Source organism: Bombus impatiens, unplaced genomic scaffold (genome assembly GCF_000188095.3).
Source record: "Bombus impatiens unplaced genomic scaffold, BIMP_2.2 scf_0203, whole genome shotgun sequence".
Taxonomy (NCBI): domain Eukaryota; kingdom Metazoa; phylum Arthropoda; class Insecta; order Hymenoptera; family Apidae; genus Bombus; species Bombus impatiens.
In genome coordinates, this window is record NT_176622.1 from 539,496 (window position 1) to 555,015 (window position 15,520).

Here is a 15,520-nt window from a genome sequence, read left to right on the forward strand (position 1 = left end):
ATTTTAATACAAAACCTTTTTCATAAAAAGTTTTATACATGTTCGAATCAATGATATTGAAATAAAATAAATATTAGAAAAATTGTATATAAGTTTTGATATATTTTTCGTACTAGGAAATGTTTTTCGAAAAAACGTTATTATACAATACAAGCGTTAAATAAGTATAGCAATCATAACCTATTCGTATTGTGTAAGGTATCGATATATCGATATTTATTGTAACGTATCATGTAATCGATAACTATTCAACCATATTTTGACGATGACTTCAAATCATGTCAATTGAGAAAGGGAAGAAGGGAATTATGTATTGTTAGTTGTCACACGTTGGCCTTTATTTCTCAACTAATCGTGACCATCTGTTGACTCTTAATACACAATATCGGTTAACGACACTTGAAGTGCTCGCGCGGAAGATCTGTCTGGACTTTTTCCCATTCTTTTCCTCTATTTTTGGTAAATTTTATTCAAAGTGATCATCATGACAATAGATAGAGGCTTTTTAAATGTGTTGATACTAAGTTGGGGATTTATGCTGGTATTTACCGCGTTTCAGACAATGGGAAATATCGAGGTAAGTTTGAAAATAAGATCATCGCAATATTTTAATGTTGATCTGAATTTTTTTATCTTTCTTTATTACATATATTTTACAGTTTTGTACGAAATATACATATACATTTTATTTTATATAAATCACTATTCAATGTGGTTTATATGGATAACATTTGATACAACATATACATAAATTGAATAGATTTTATATATGCATGAGTTATATTTAATTTTATCACAGAGGAAATACTTCTCTCTCTGGTTTCATAATTATTCATTGGTTATACGAAAAATTTGAAATGTAATTAGTGAATAAACTGAAAATGAATAAAATTTTTAATATTTTGCGGAAATATTGTCACTATGTAGCTAAACATAAATTAATGTTAAGATAAGGTTTAATGGAACCATTTAAATGGACAATGTATGAAACTGTTTGTCTTTTTTAACTATGTAAGGTTAGCATATGTCAAACTTAAAAAAAACTTTCATTATTCTTATAGCTTTATTATATGTTATAGTAATAAATAATATTGTAAGTTGAACATTTAGTATTGTTAGTTAAACAATATTTATCATAATCAATGGAAATTACCTTAAACACTTTATTTACGTATTTTTTATTGTATGCTTAAAACATATTGTGTTCATTATTGCGCATGGTTTAAGTTGTGGAGCCATTATTTTAAGTGGAAGTTATTTAGTATTAAGTACTGCAAATGTAATAATTTTGGAATCATTAAAAATCAATAATTAAATTGACCATTAATATTTTCCTTCTTTAACTATATATCTTCACTTATATACCATTATGTTAAGAAATATAGAACGCTTTTTATGTATTACATACCCATAATGGTTCTTTGTAGAAGTTTTAAAATCACATGATTATTATATTAACATATTTAACAATACACTTAATAATTTGGAAACATAAATTAGCTATAAATATAATAATATTAATTATAATGTAATCTAATATAGATTAACTATAATAATATTATTATTATATATATATAATGTTGTTATATGATTAACAGATAACATTTCTTGTCATTTTTATATGCGCAGTACTTTTTACGTAAGAATCTGTAAAATGTTTTTCACAATAGTGTAATTCGTTAAAGTGATTCATTTATGTTTCATTAGAATAAAAGCATGCATCATTATTATCATAGCGTTCATTTAAACAAATATAAACATGTGACTTTGAAATTTTATACATACAATGTTAAAAAGAATGTTTTCATGAAAGAGTCAGTTGTTTATATAGGAGAAAGTTAACAAAATATTCAGATTCATTTTTTCTTTTTAATTTTTATCTACAAAGATTTCAATATCAATGTAATTTCTTTAAATGGAATTGTACACATATTTTTATCATTTAAGGATGTTTATAACAAGTATATTTAAATGATAATTTCTCGAGTATCGTTATAAAAAATTAGTGACAATTGTCACATTTCGTTAGCATCTATTACATAAAACGAATGAGCTGCGAGAAAAAAAAAACAGTTAAGTCGAACCGCGTCGGTCTGGTTTGAATCCAAATGTAAAATTATTATTCTTTGTTACATTCTTAATATGCGATAAGCATAAAATTACTTTCAGCTGAAATTTAAGCTGCTAATATCACTATCAGTCATTTATCAGATCTAAGATAAAAGTAGGAATTTTTGTTATTATTATTATATTCTATAAGTATGTACGATGCGTAAAAATTGAAGATTAAAGTATTATTTTCTTTTAACAATAACATATAATTTTATAACTTTAATGGTCGTCATTGCAATTGTTGTAACGATACAATAAAAATGTTATTCCACTCTGTATTAAAGTATAAACTAAAAGCCACAATATGACATATATGTCGATAAGATAATATTATTTCTTTCATCTTTATAAAGACATACATATAATGTTATAAATACAGAATACAAATACATATTACATTGAATATGGCACATCGATATGTACATATCGTATAGAACGTGTTTAATGAATGATTCAATGCACAACAAGAAAGAGATATCATTTAATTGTCAAGCCCTGATAACTCCTATCAATTTTATCCCGCAATGAAGATGAAAGCAAGGAAGCCGTGTATGAGTATAAAATCACGAGTATAAAATCAAGCGGATAATGACTGTACAAATAAAAATATTTATTGAAAAAAGGTCGGTGTGTAATCGAAATATCTATCTCATAAAAAATAATATTTTTAAATTGGGATCATCGTGAAGTTCTGTATGTTGTTTTCTACATTTATCTATAAAAATATCAAAGATGATATTGGCATCTGTAATCAAATTTGTTAGTATAAGAACAATTTACAATAATTGAAATTAATCTGTTTTTAGAATACATTCTTGTAATATTTTTTTATTATAATTTATTGCCTATTTTGAAATTAATATTAAAAATGTACTATTAATAAATTATTAGCGCATTTTATATTTTTAAAAATCAGTTGATCGTCATCATATAATTTATTCTAAAGATGGCATTTATTAACGTACGAAATCATGTTGACCTGTTTTATAAACAGTGAACTAAAGACTTAAGTAGTATGTAATGAAAAGATATTGGTGATTAATTAAAATTAAGTAATCTTGATTGATTACTTGACTTAACACTCTAACACTCTACTTTGTTAATTATTCCATAGTTTCTGGTATTACATGACGCGCTAAATTGATTTTCAACGCAATAAAGTTTATCTCTTTCTAAGCTATATTCTCTACTACATAAAAAGAAACCTTTCACTTTTATTGAAAGAACAAGATTAAAGCGTCTCGGTCTCGAATTAGATGTTAGATTTTGATCATGGGCATCGGTATATCTATATATACTTTGTTCATCGTTGCTGAAATGCAAAAACTTTCAAATATTAATGCGATCCGTGCAAATGGCCAATTACTTCTTTCACGTTAGGATAAAAAAGAATGTTAATCATTTATAATAGTCATTCGTAATCAAAATCATTTAAGCTAATATATATTTTTATTCCACAATTTTTTAAAATCGGATTCTAACAATGATGGTCCTTATAGTTCTACTTAAAATAACCTATCGACCATATTGTAACTAAGTATGTCGAAGTATTTAAAAAGTAACATAGATAACGAAAGTCCAACTTACTAAAAACATAAACATGTTATATTCTATTATATTAGGTTTATTTTCTGTGCAGAAAACAGTGCTGCAAAGTATTAACGAGGATGATCCGAATTTCACCGGCGAGGCCTACACTAGCTTAGCGATAATCTATGCCGTGTTTGCCACGTGCAATTGGTTAGCGCCGTCGTACATTTCGATGACAGGGCCGAGGATCGCTATATTGACCGGCGCTTGTTGCTACGCCCTTTTCATAGGATCTTTCCTCTGGCCTCAAAACGTTCTGCTTTATGCTGCTTCCTGTATCCTAGGTCTGGGAGCTGCTTTGATATGGACTGGACACGGACAATACCTAACGGAGAATAGCGACTCGGACACGATGTCCAGAAACGCTGGTATATTCTGGGCGATTTTTCAATGCTCCATGTTTGCTGGCAACCTTTTCGTCTACTTCATGTTTACCGATTCTAAGATTAATGCGACGACCAGGAGACTCGTTTTCGGTGTGCTCACCGGATTAGCGATTCTCGGCACGTGTTTACTGGCTACCTTGAGAAGGATATCGAATAGCCTAGTTTTAGGCGAAGCAGAAGGCGTCTCGAGCGCCGACAAAGAACTTCGCATACCAGAACCTGCAAGGAAGAAACCGTTGTTAGCTGCCTGGCATGCTTTAACCGATGCGATCGATCTTTTTATTACAAAAAAGATACTTTTGCTATCTTCCATGTTTGTGTATACCGGACTGGTGTTGACGTTTTATTCGGGAGTCTATTCGTCCAGTATCGGATTCACCAAAGCAATGGGTGATTCGCGTAAGAGTCTGATTGGTCTTTCTGGAATTTTCATTGGAATCGGAGAAGTGGTTGGCGGAGCTCTCTTTGGCATCTTTGGCTCGAAGGTATCTCGCGTCTGTGGCGTGTGGTCGGTGGTGCTTACCGGGTTCTGCGCACATTTATTCGCTTTCGTTTCCATTTTCTTGAATCTACCGAACGACTCGCCATTCGCAGATACCGACGGCATAGGTTATATCACTCCCTCGCCAGTTTTGGCAATGGCTGGAAGTCTCGCTCTGGGTTTTGGAGATGCCTGTTTCAATACCCAGGTCTATTCGTTATTAGGCATATTATTTCCACAACGAAGTGCACCAGCTTTTGCACTGTTTAAATTTTGCCAATCGGTCGCGGCTGCGGTAAGTTTCGCTTACAGTAATGTCGTTTACCTCCATATACAGCTCCTAATCTTAACGATAACGATCGTTATTGGCACTAGTACTTTCTGTTTCGTTGAGTATAGTACAAGAAGGGAAAGAGAGAGTAATCAATCAGAGAGCGACGTGTCGAGCGAGTAACCTATTTACGGACGAACGTTGCGTTAACGTAACATTTCATTTATAATCTTATCGTGGTTTTGTTAATTCACATTATCCAATCTTATCGAATTTACATTGTGATTATGAAATTCTAAAAATTTATTGGATGTTTTTATCTTTAGCATTTCTTCTTTCACCTAAATATCATAATATTGCCAATTTGAAAAAAGTTGAACTTTTCAACATTATAGAACTTGTTCGGTGTACCTTTTTTTTAATAATGTTGCGTTTACGCAACTTTTACACTGTTTCATTGTTTGGTTCTGAATGGATTATAAATCGAGAAAAAATAGAATGGTGGAGGCTTAAAAAATGCTCAAGCAAATGAATTTATTTTATTGTTATGAGAAGAGTAGTAACAATGATATATTATTTTATAAAAATAGATAGTTAAGACTAAAGATTTTGTTACATATATATAAACATACATATGTATTAGATTGGAGCGTATGAATGTCGTTTTTTTCAAATTTAAATTTCGCGCGCTAATACCACGCATTCAATTCTGTCCCATTATTAATTATCAACCACGTTAAAGAAGGAATTTATTATATAAGTCACGTGTATTCGATGTAAAGATTTTCTTGCGAAATTTAAAATTGGGAAAAGTGGTGGTGTTGGAAGCATAAAGATTTCTGGAAATCTAAATATAGAATTTGGGGGGAGACTAAAGATATTTCCAATTCCACGTAAGCAATTTTTTAATGCGTAAATTATTTCAAAGGAATTTATAAACGAAGAAATTATATTAGCTCTATTCGTAGACTTTTTGAATTCTATAATTGACTAATTACAAAATTATTATGAATCGGAAGTAATGACAAAAAGTAGTTAGTTTTCAAAAAGCATATCAAACGATACTGAAATTACTACGATCAAATACGACACATATGAAGAAACTACGTACAACTAAAGCTTTATTGTATAAAACGGCATTTAATATGCATTAATTCAACGTAAACAATTTTTGCTGCTACTGATGCAACATTGCGTCGCTTTATTTACATATTTTAATAACGCTGTTCGTTTAACCGTTGCGTTTTTGTTTTTATGAGCTTTAACGAAAGACTTAGAAAGACAAAAACCATAATGAACAGCGTGTTAACAGATATCACCTAAAATAAAGACATTTCTGACGACAACTGTGTAATTTCAGAGGTAGAGAAACTATATTTTTGTAGCAGCGAATGTGTTAAGCCTTAAACAAAAATGAATAGCGAGATAAGAATATTAACGAATCGTGCAATTCCAATGTTTCAGTACCATTTCGTAAAAGACTGCGTTTCTATTAATTATTTTATAATAGTTACCAACTAAGAAACATTGAAACGAAATAGATTATACATTTTTGTTGTATATTTTGTTACTACCGTCGAATAGTAATTTTGCACTTGTAAAATAATTCCAAGTAATTCTACGAGATTCTGGAAGTTCGTGACATTTTCGAAAAAGCATCACATCTCTTTATCTATATATATATATGTATTAAAGATACATTTATTTTTTTTATGAATCTTGTTATTTGTAAGTATATTTTTAATAGTGAATGTTATCATAATTATAGAAAAGGATTATGATGGTAGAGAGAGTATTTAAGAACTTCACGGCTATATTAGGGGTAGAAAATATATTTAATCTATGTTTGCGATTAAGATGCAGAAAATATGAAATAAGTATGAAATAACCCCAGCCAATGCGATATCTTTTTTATACCGTTTGCATAATAATTCGTGCTATTGTAAGATATATAGTATCACTATAAAGCTAGGATTGTTATTACATGAATTTGCAGTTACAGATTTTTATAAAGTTTTTAGATGAACGAACATTTTGTTTAAACGAGTTTATATATATTTTATAGATATATTTTATTTCCGGTAATCGAAGTTAGGAGAAAGATTCTGTTGTAAAGAAATTAGGATTGTGAAATGTTATAATGTAAGATGATATAGATATTGTTTGAACCGAGTATAAAGCGAAAATAGCTATATTTTTTTAAAAAGATTAGTGATAAAGAGAACACTGTGCTTCCGTGTGAATAAATAGCACGAACTTCCATTAACATAAATGTCTTATAATTTCTATTTATACTATACATGTACTGACACATGTATAGTATATACATTGATATATGTTCAATGGAATAGAGTTCTCGCGGTTTTGAAATGTGGTAAGACTGTAATATGCAAAGTTAGTTTGTTGCATTCTTGATAACTGCGACAGTAAACGGTTTTCTATCGATATTTTAAAAAACGTTGAAGAAATCATATTTTCTAGTATTTACAGCAATAGTATGAAAAATAATAAAAACATGTATTATCGATTATGTACATATGTATGTACATTAATATACGAACAAAATAATTTTGAACTTATTTTTCATGGTGTCGAAGGAAATAGTCAATGATATTGTACTTTGTATGAAAATATTCTGTACATAGGAATAACCTGTTAACTTTGAGACTAATTTAAGACATAATCCTACCGTTTGGTGTATGTACCGTATAGATATAGAATAAGTACATTTTTGTCCATTAATAAAATTCGTCTATTCTTGTTGATCAATTTCCGTCAATTTTTAAAATCTATGTAAATGTCAATGTTCACAAAATATATAGAAAATTTATCCAGTTTTCAAACCGTTCTTAGTTAAAGTATTATTGTAAATATATTACGACCAAATTTGTAAATATGTGTAATTTGAATTGCAATATATGATACAGAAAGCATAACACTTCGTATGATTCCTAATATTATTAGAACAATAATCGATGTCATCTAAAAATATTTGTAAATTTCTAATTCATCAATTTAATATTCATTGATACATATCGAACATTTAAATTCTCTTACATTTACTACGTAGTCTTTACTTTGGCATCAAGCATCAGTCACATATACATATATATACATATTTGATCAATCAATGTTTGGAATGTTGGAAACAGAAGATAACTTATTAATCAAAAATTGGGAATGAAATGAACAGAAAGTATGCGACTTGACCGACATTGGAACATTGTGTACCGTATGCAAGTAGCTTCAAGTATTCCATCTACTATTGGCGTTGTAGTAGTATTCTATGCTGAGTCGATAACATATGGAATGACACTAAACCGGTAAAGCAGTTGTAAGTTCCTCGCAAGACGTAGAAACTTCAATATGAAAATACATTGGTGGTAGAACACCGTATATTTCAATAATTCCTATATACACATACATACACACAACAATTTATTATTTTTATATAATTTTACGATTCTAAAATATTCCAATGTTGCATTAAACAAGTAACCATTTATTAGAAATTTTCGGTTAGAATATCAACGACGCGTTGTATACAGACACTGTTCAACTCCCGGGCAGCCACCTGTCGCGCGCATGCGTACTGGCGGTAAAACACCTCGCTGGTCGTTTCTGAGTGTCAGTGTAAATCAAAATGGCGAGTGTAACGACGGTTTGTGACAGCTCTCGGCCTGTTTCGCTCGTGTTTTCGAGTATTTGAACGGGACGCGCGTAGTTATGTTGTTCACGTGACTGATCTAACTCTGAAGGGTGAGTGAAGAATGATCAATTATTCGTGGCAAACATCTAAACGCGATTTTTCCCAATTTCTTCGACTGGATCGACACCCTCCTGTTATTCCATGGACAGTGGCGGGGTGACATTGACGTTACTCGTTGAATTACGTGCTTTTTAAGTAACTCGTACGACTGAATTTTTTTTTCTCTCTTAACCAACGAACAGTTTACTATTCGTGTCGAACACGAATAATTCTGGAAAATCTTTTTATTGGGTGTGTATCGTCGATCGTTCGAAAAATGAACCAACGTTAGAAAGATCGTTTGATAGTGTTGATTATTATTGTTTCGCGGAAGTGTCACGAGGTGTGTATTGTTTCGAAAGTCGGAGTTGTGTGCCGTGCACGTTCGAACGTGTATCGCCCGCGTTCCCAATCTCGTTGTGCGTGCCTTATTTTTTCATTCTAACGCTCTGTTCCGTTTGGCCACGGTGAGTCGATATTCCATCACGATGACATTTAATGTCATATAATAATACATACAACGCGATTCCGATATCTGGATCGTTGACTCGTTAACAATTTCTCCCGGTGTTTACGTACATTGTTTAAATGTTAGTTCACGTTAAATGTCAGGGGTTGACTGTCATTCCTGAGATTTTATAAATATATGCTCTCTTCTACAATCTGTTTTGCTCTCTTTTAAAAGATCGTAAACTGGCAATTAGACGAGCAAAACTGTTTTGTAGCATAACGGGTATAAATATGCTCTTTCTTTTCTCTTTCCTTCTTTTCTTTTGTCCGTTTTTTACTATACTTTAAGTAAATCATGTAAAATTTGAAGATGTCTGTTAGTATTTAAATTTTATATTCACAGTTTCTTCGATATACGATTTATATGTGTACCACTTATATCGAATTTAAAGATAAGGTAAAAAGTTGGTCCTGTGGCGCAACGGATAACGCGTCTGACTACGGATCAGAAGATTCCAGGTTCGAATCCTGGCAGGATCGGAAAGTCATTTTTTTTTATTTTTTATCACTTTATATGTATTTTCCATTTTTAGTCTTCACAGAAAGCATACAGATATTTAAGGATTTTTTTATGGCTATTTCGTGTTATAAAGCATTTAACATATGAAGACTATGATAAGTTTATTTTTGTAAAAAAAGTATTTTAACTCATTAAGGACCTAGTACTGTATATATATAGTTTCCATAATGTTACAAATACTTCAATTTCTTTATTCTAAATTAATTAAGAAAAAAAATTTCCAGGTTCGAATCCTGGCAGGATCGCCAGGTTCGAATCCTGGCAGGATCGGAAAGTCATTTTTTTTTATTTTTTATCACTTTATATGTATTTTCCATTTTTAGTCTTCACAGAAAGCATACAGATATTTAAGGATTTTTTTATGGCTATTTCGTGTTATAAAGCATTTAACATATGAAGACTATGATAAGTTTATTTTTGTAAAAAAAGTATTTTAACTCATTAAGGACCTAGTACTGTATATATATAGTTTCCATAATGTTACAAATACTTCAATTTCTTTATTCTAAATTAATTAAGAAAAAAAATTGCGAAGTTAATGTTGCGTTAATGGAACATTGCCTCTTTGTGGTTTAATATTAAGCAGTTAAAGGGCTATAGGATTTATTATGCGAGAGCTACTATTGGAAATATCGAAATGCACATTAAGATACAGTGCATGGGGATTTTTCTTTGGTCAACGAGTTGATGCAACGAGTTGCTCAAGAATCTCCAGGAATAGTACGCATTCCAAACAGGCCAGAACGATGCTGGTGCACTTTATTCCTCCCTTTGCATTCTTTGCCTCGAAAGTTCACCCGGAAGATAAACACAGAGCATCGAGTTTCTAGAAATCTACTCTTAATCGACTACTCAACCTACGTTCCAAGTTTCAAATTGAAACACGCTAATTCAAACGGGAAAAATTGAAAATATTTAATTAAAAAAGCTAAATGTTCGCTCGCCATCCAAATTCGAGTAGCTTCTAGAAAACTAGAAAATCATACTAAAAGTAATTGCACATTCTCTCCGCTTCCTCGTTTCTATCGTACGTTGATTGTATTCAAATTACAGTCAAATTGCTTTTCTTTGCGAATAATTTTTTCTTCGTGAATAATTATCGACGAAGAGAACAATTATCAATAACTATCCCTAAATAATGAGAAATATTTCCTGTTATGAATAATGCTTACTGTTGATTGATACGTATTTTCATCGCCGATAATACGATAATAATATTAAAAACCAAAAACAATTCCATCGCCGATAAATGGTTAATCACCAATAATGGTTATTACAGTTATCATACAGTAGTCGAGAAATATTTGCGTTACCCATAATGGTTATTCGTAATTCGTAACCAAAATCAATTTCGGCCCATCGATGATGGTTAACGATAACCAACGAAATTTTCACCATTTACGGTGGATTTGATTTTCTGGCTAAAATCAAATAAGTCTTTTATTTCATAATATAACTAGACCGCGGATATTTATGCAAACTCATATTTTCACCAATATACGTAATTAAAAAAACTGTAATTTGGATGAAAAATTCTGCTCTAGTATAGTATCTGGGTCGCAAAATATTCGGCTAGAATGAGATTTTGTAAAAATTTCGGGTCGTGTGTCACGAAAATAAGGTGTAATAAATATCCGTCAACCTGTTGATGTATGACGTTCGCGTGGATTTCGACGATACCTTTTTTAAAATTTGCTACTCAACCTACTGTACGGTTTGTTCTGTATGCATTTGAATCGCGAGTATTCGATTAGGTTCGAGTTATTTTTTATTATGCGGCCGGTAAGACGGTGATTATACGAAGAGCGGTAAGCGGTAAACGGCAAAATTGATATTCGAAGCGCTGGGCAATGGCTGTGTGCCATCGCTTGTTTCACCGCTTACCGCTCACCGCTCTGTATGATCACAATCTTTCGCCGATTTCTAAAGTTACGACCTTTGTCGGCTAGATGTTCGTCAGTACGATTAGTTAGAACCAATTTCGTTTCCGCGGGAAATGCTGCACATTGCCCGAAATAAAATCTAAAACCAAAAATTGTTATCTATTAAATATTATAAAGTACAGAAGTGGATTTGTCTTGACGTTAATGGCGCTATATAAGTGACAAACACCGGAAGGTTATGGAGGCCCAAACGTACTTGTCGAAAAGATTAGTAAACAATTATCAGAACTTCTTTTTAACTCAAAATAAATTTGTTAGTACGCGAAGAAAATGTTAGCTTGGTTAGAAGGATATTTGTCGAAACAGTACGTCGTACGAATATTCGGGACGCCGATCGAGAGCACTCGATAGGCCCATTACGAAACATTTCGGAGGATTTTTGCGTTTTCTAGAATGCGTGCAAAATGCGTAAAAAATAATCGATTAGTATCAGGCCCCCGAAGGATTAGGTCCGTCACTGACAAACTGTACCATACTTTGGATATTTCGTATATTTCTGCATCTTATGTGTATATTATTTTGTACACCCCTTGCATCTGCAGATTTTCTATAAACGCATAAAAATCTAGTTACGTATACTGTTCCCGTATGCTTGGAATCAGTTCGAATAATTTCCTGGTTCCCCGTACGTCGGTTACGCGCGATTACGCATTGACGAACGTGTATTCGATCCGACTAATTGTCTTTCGCTTATCGGTTATATACTCTATGGATGATGGTTGCGAGGCGCGCCACGTCCAACAAATTGCGCAGATCTGGTTCTGTGCCTGCCAGTTCGAATTATCGCGTACGCGTCGCGCGAACAATCCGTGCAACTGTCGGTCCGACGACGTATCTCGTTCGTGGTCTCCCTCAAACTTCCGTCCGGAGACGTGAATTTCCATGACAGGATGTTCCCCTATTCTCTCTCTGGCTCTGTTGCTCGTCGCGGTGCAAACTAGTGGAACGGATCGCGATTCTTCTCTCCCTCTCTCCCTTTTTCTATTTTTCTCATTCTAGTCTCTCCCTCTCCACGGCTAGTGTGCACGTTCGTTTCCTCTGACGTTCACTTTTCTTAGCCGCTCGCGGTAATTCGACACTTGTGTATACATATTACAGAGGCACAGTTATCTTCTTAAGATTTCGTTTTCATAACCTGTTAGATCAGAAGAGGAAAGTTCGTCCGGATCAGAGAACAACGCCCTCTATGAGTTTCTGTAAGTTTGTCAATCGTTTGGTTCTTTGTTCGATATTTGGACATGCCTGCGACGGTATTAGTATATACCTTTAGTAGATACCTTTTATCTTGATCGTACCGTGCGTGTTGTACGAAACATTTGGAAATTTCTATTAGCGCCGTCGGCGTCGCTATCACGATCTTGTTGGTAGAGTTTCGAACAGATCTGCAAATGTATGTAGAAATTAACGAGACTCGTTTAGTGAATTTTGATTTAGCGAAAGTATATAATATTTCACGGAGATCGCAAAAGCGTTTAAAGAGACAGTTATCTGTTGCATCAGTAAACTTTATCAGCCATATAAATCAACCATTGTTGACACGTACGGATATCAGCAGGTAAGGCTCGATTAACTTAAGAACAACTAAAATAGTCTTTTTTGTGAGCTACGAGTGTGTTTCTATGAGAGTCGTCAGCTCGAAGAATATCGATACCCGTTTAAGTTTATAATCACTACGAATATCGTATAAGAAATTTTGTCACGCATTTTGTCCGGTAAACAAACGCAGTTACAGGAAGAAGAATAATAAGCCTCGATATTCAGTGGGATTACATTTAACCTAACCTAACTTAACGCTCATTGTACGCTTAACATTGCTATTCACGCTGTATACTAATTCTTTATGAAATACACGTTTGCAATAAAAATATCTTGCAATTTCTATATATATTCTCCGATTGTTTTCAAATTTCACCAATATACGAAATCACGATGCTGTCTCGTTGCAACTGTGCTAGCGAAATTTCCAAACGTTCAACGATAAACGAACGATAAAGTTTGAAATTCGATATTATCGAAAAGCAAGCGCCGCGCGAGAAAAGAATTCCATTCCGTCTATCTTCAATTTATTTTCACACGTAGCGTCACTAAGATTACCGAGACACCCTGTATTCGCGTTTTATTTCGCACGAAGATCGACGTTATCCATTCAGACCTTATTTGAATAAGCAGGTTTTTATCCCGTTTCCGCGACACACGGTCAATGCAGAGTCTATCGTATTCGCTAGTCACGATTGGTGTTTCTTTATCCATGACGCGAGTGCAAGTGAAAGGAAACAAGACTCTTCTTTCGGCTATCTCTCCAGCGTGGACAATAAACAATAGCGCACGGCAGCAGCGCATCGCGAGATCTCTCTATCGTATACTTATTCCTTTGCTTTCCTTTCTTATCGACACGAAACATCGGCTGGCTATGAGAAAGACGCGGTACTTACTTAATCACGGTAATTTATGTACCTCGCCGATTATCGCAAAATCGCGTTACGCTGTCACGTGTCTCTGCCGTTTGTTTATATTCTCTTTTTCTCGATCCCGAAGCTATCGTAAGTTACGCGCTAATTGAACAAATTCTTCGCTTCTTCCACCTCTGTTTCGTGGCTTTTTCGTTCCAATGAATAGAATTTCACTTTTGTATACAGGGTGTTCACGTGACTAGTAGTTGGCGTTTTTTCGCCAACGATGAGTACGAGGAGAAAATGAAAGAGGAAATTCGACGAATAACGATAATATCTTCTTCACAAGCGCAAAAATCAACGTTCTTTTTGAACGATGCGATCTTCCCGTTCTTCTTGCGTATCATCGAACCCTCTCGTCGTTCTACGAGAAAAGAATAACATTGTCGAAAACTTAGTTTAAACTTAATTAACAACTCGGATTAATTCAGAAGATATTCTAACCTTAATTTTCTACATGTCATTTGTATCTATGTCTTCGTCTTACCGATCTTGTCCGACAAATTTTATAAAATTGAAGTTGAAGTACCTTTCGAATAATCAATTTTCGACCGCGTTAGCCTAATCCTTTTTTTTCGTAGAACGACGAGAGCGAGCGTGCAGTTCACTTTGAACCATTTGTTTCGTTTCTTTCTCATTTTTTCCTCGTATTTATCGTTTGCGAGAAGAACGTTAGCGTTAGCGATGGCGTGGACACCCTGTATACAGGGTGGCAAGAATTAACGCTTGACTATTTCCGTTGTTTTTGAAGATATAAAAAAACTTTATGAACAGAAGTTGCTCGATATAGAGAGAACTATAATATGGTAGTAGAAGATACGGTAGACCTTCGTTTCTACAAACCAGTTTTTGTTTACCGTCGGTTGATATACGAACTCGTAAATGATCGAATTATTCGAACTACGCTCGGCCGTATATTCGGTCACACGAACGCGTATTCTGAAACAGTGTTGGGCAGAATTTTATAACGAATAAAGATAGAGAATGAAATTTTATTCACCACCGATGAACAAATATAAATATTCAGTCGAACGAGTATTTATTCGAGCAAGCAATTATTCGTGTTAAAAATTCATCGGAATAAAAATTTAATCGAATAGCCGCGGTAGAATTATGTTATCCATTTATTGTAATGTTGACTTTTATAATTAACTTTCCTCGAAACGGCGGATTAGAAAGTTTATCGTTACTTGCTAGATTATTCGTCTGATAAATTAATACTAAGAATTGTATCTGTATACAGGGTGGCTGGTAACTGGTGAAACAAGCGGAAAGGGGGTGATTCTACGCGAAAAAAGAAGTCGAAAATATACAATAAAAATTTTTTTTTTAATTTTTCCATCGAGACAACGATGTACAGTGAGATCCGTTATAACGAGACGCGATAAAGTGCAGGCGTACCGAGCCAAAATTCAAAGTCGATTTTCTCGGAAACGAAGCCTCGAACGAAAAATGTTTATTCTACATTTTCGACTTCTTTTTACGCGTAGAATCACCCCCTTTTCCTCT

The 15,520-nt window shown here is 33.3% G+C and overlaps 2 protein-coding genes and 1 non-coding gene across 6 annotated transcripts in view; all 3 read left to right on the forward strand.

Annotated features, from left to right (window-relative positions):
• Positions 1-254: 254 nt before the first annotated feature.
• LOC100748452 (UNC93-like protein MFSD11) lies at positions 255-7,683 on the forward strand. Of its 2 annotated transcripts, XM_024366208.2 has the most exons (3): positions 255-577; positions 3,752-4,864; positions 4,969-7,683. In XM_024366208.2, the coding sequence occupies exons 1-3, from the start codon at positions 485-487 to the stop codon at positions 4,990-4,992; spliced, it is 1,230 nt and encodes a 409-aa protein (XP_024221976.1). In that variant the 5' UTR covers positions 255-484; the 3' UTR covers positions 4,993-7,683. The 2 variants fall into 2 exon arrangements, with proteins under 2 accessions (XP_024221976.1, XP_003487968.1); XM_003487920.4 differs by having other exon boundaries at positions 3,752-7,683.
• Positions 7,684-8,452: 769 nt separating this feature from the next.
• The window catches only part of LOC100743134, a 45,600-nt gene continuing 38,532 nt past the window's right edge, over positions 8,453-15,520 (forward strand). The window contains exon 1 of one of the 3 annotated variants that reach the window (XM_012383213.3): positions 8,453-8,599. The gene's annotated coding sequence lies outside the window, so the exon portion shown is untranslated. Of the gene's footprint in view, positions 9,056-12,344; positions 12,758-15,520 lie in introns of those variants that run through there. The other 2 variants (XM_012383212.3, XM_012383215.3) reach the window with 2 other exon arrangements.
• TRNAR-ACG lies at positions 9,506-9,578 on the forward strand. The gene has a single exon. It is a non-coding gene; the product is annotated as a tRNA-Arg (tRNA).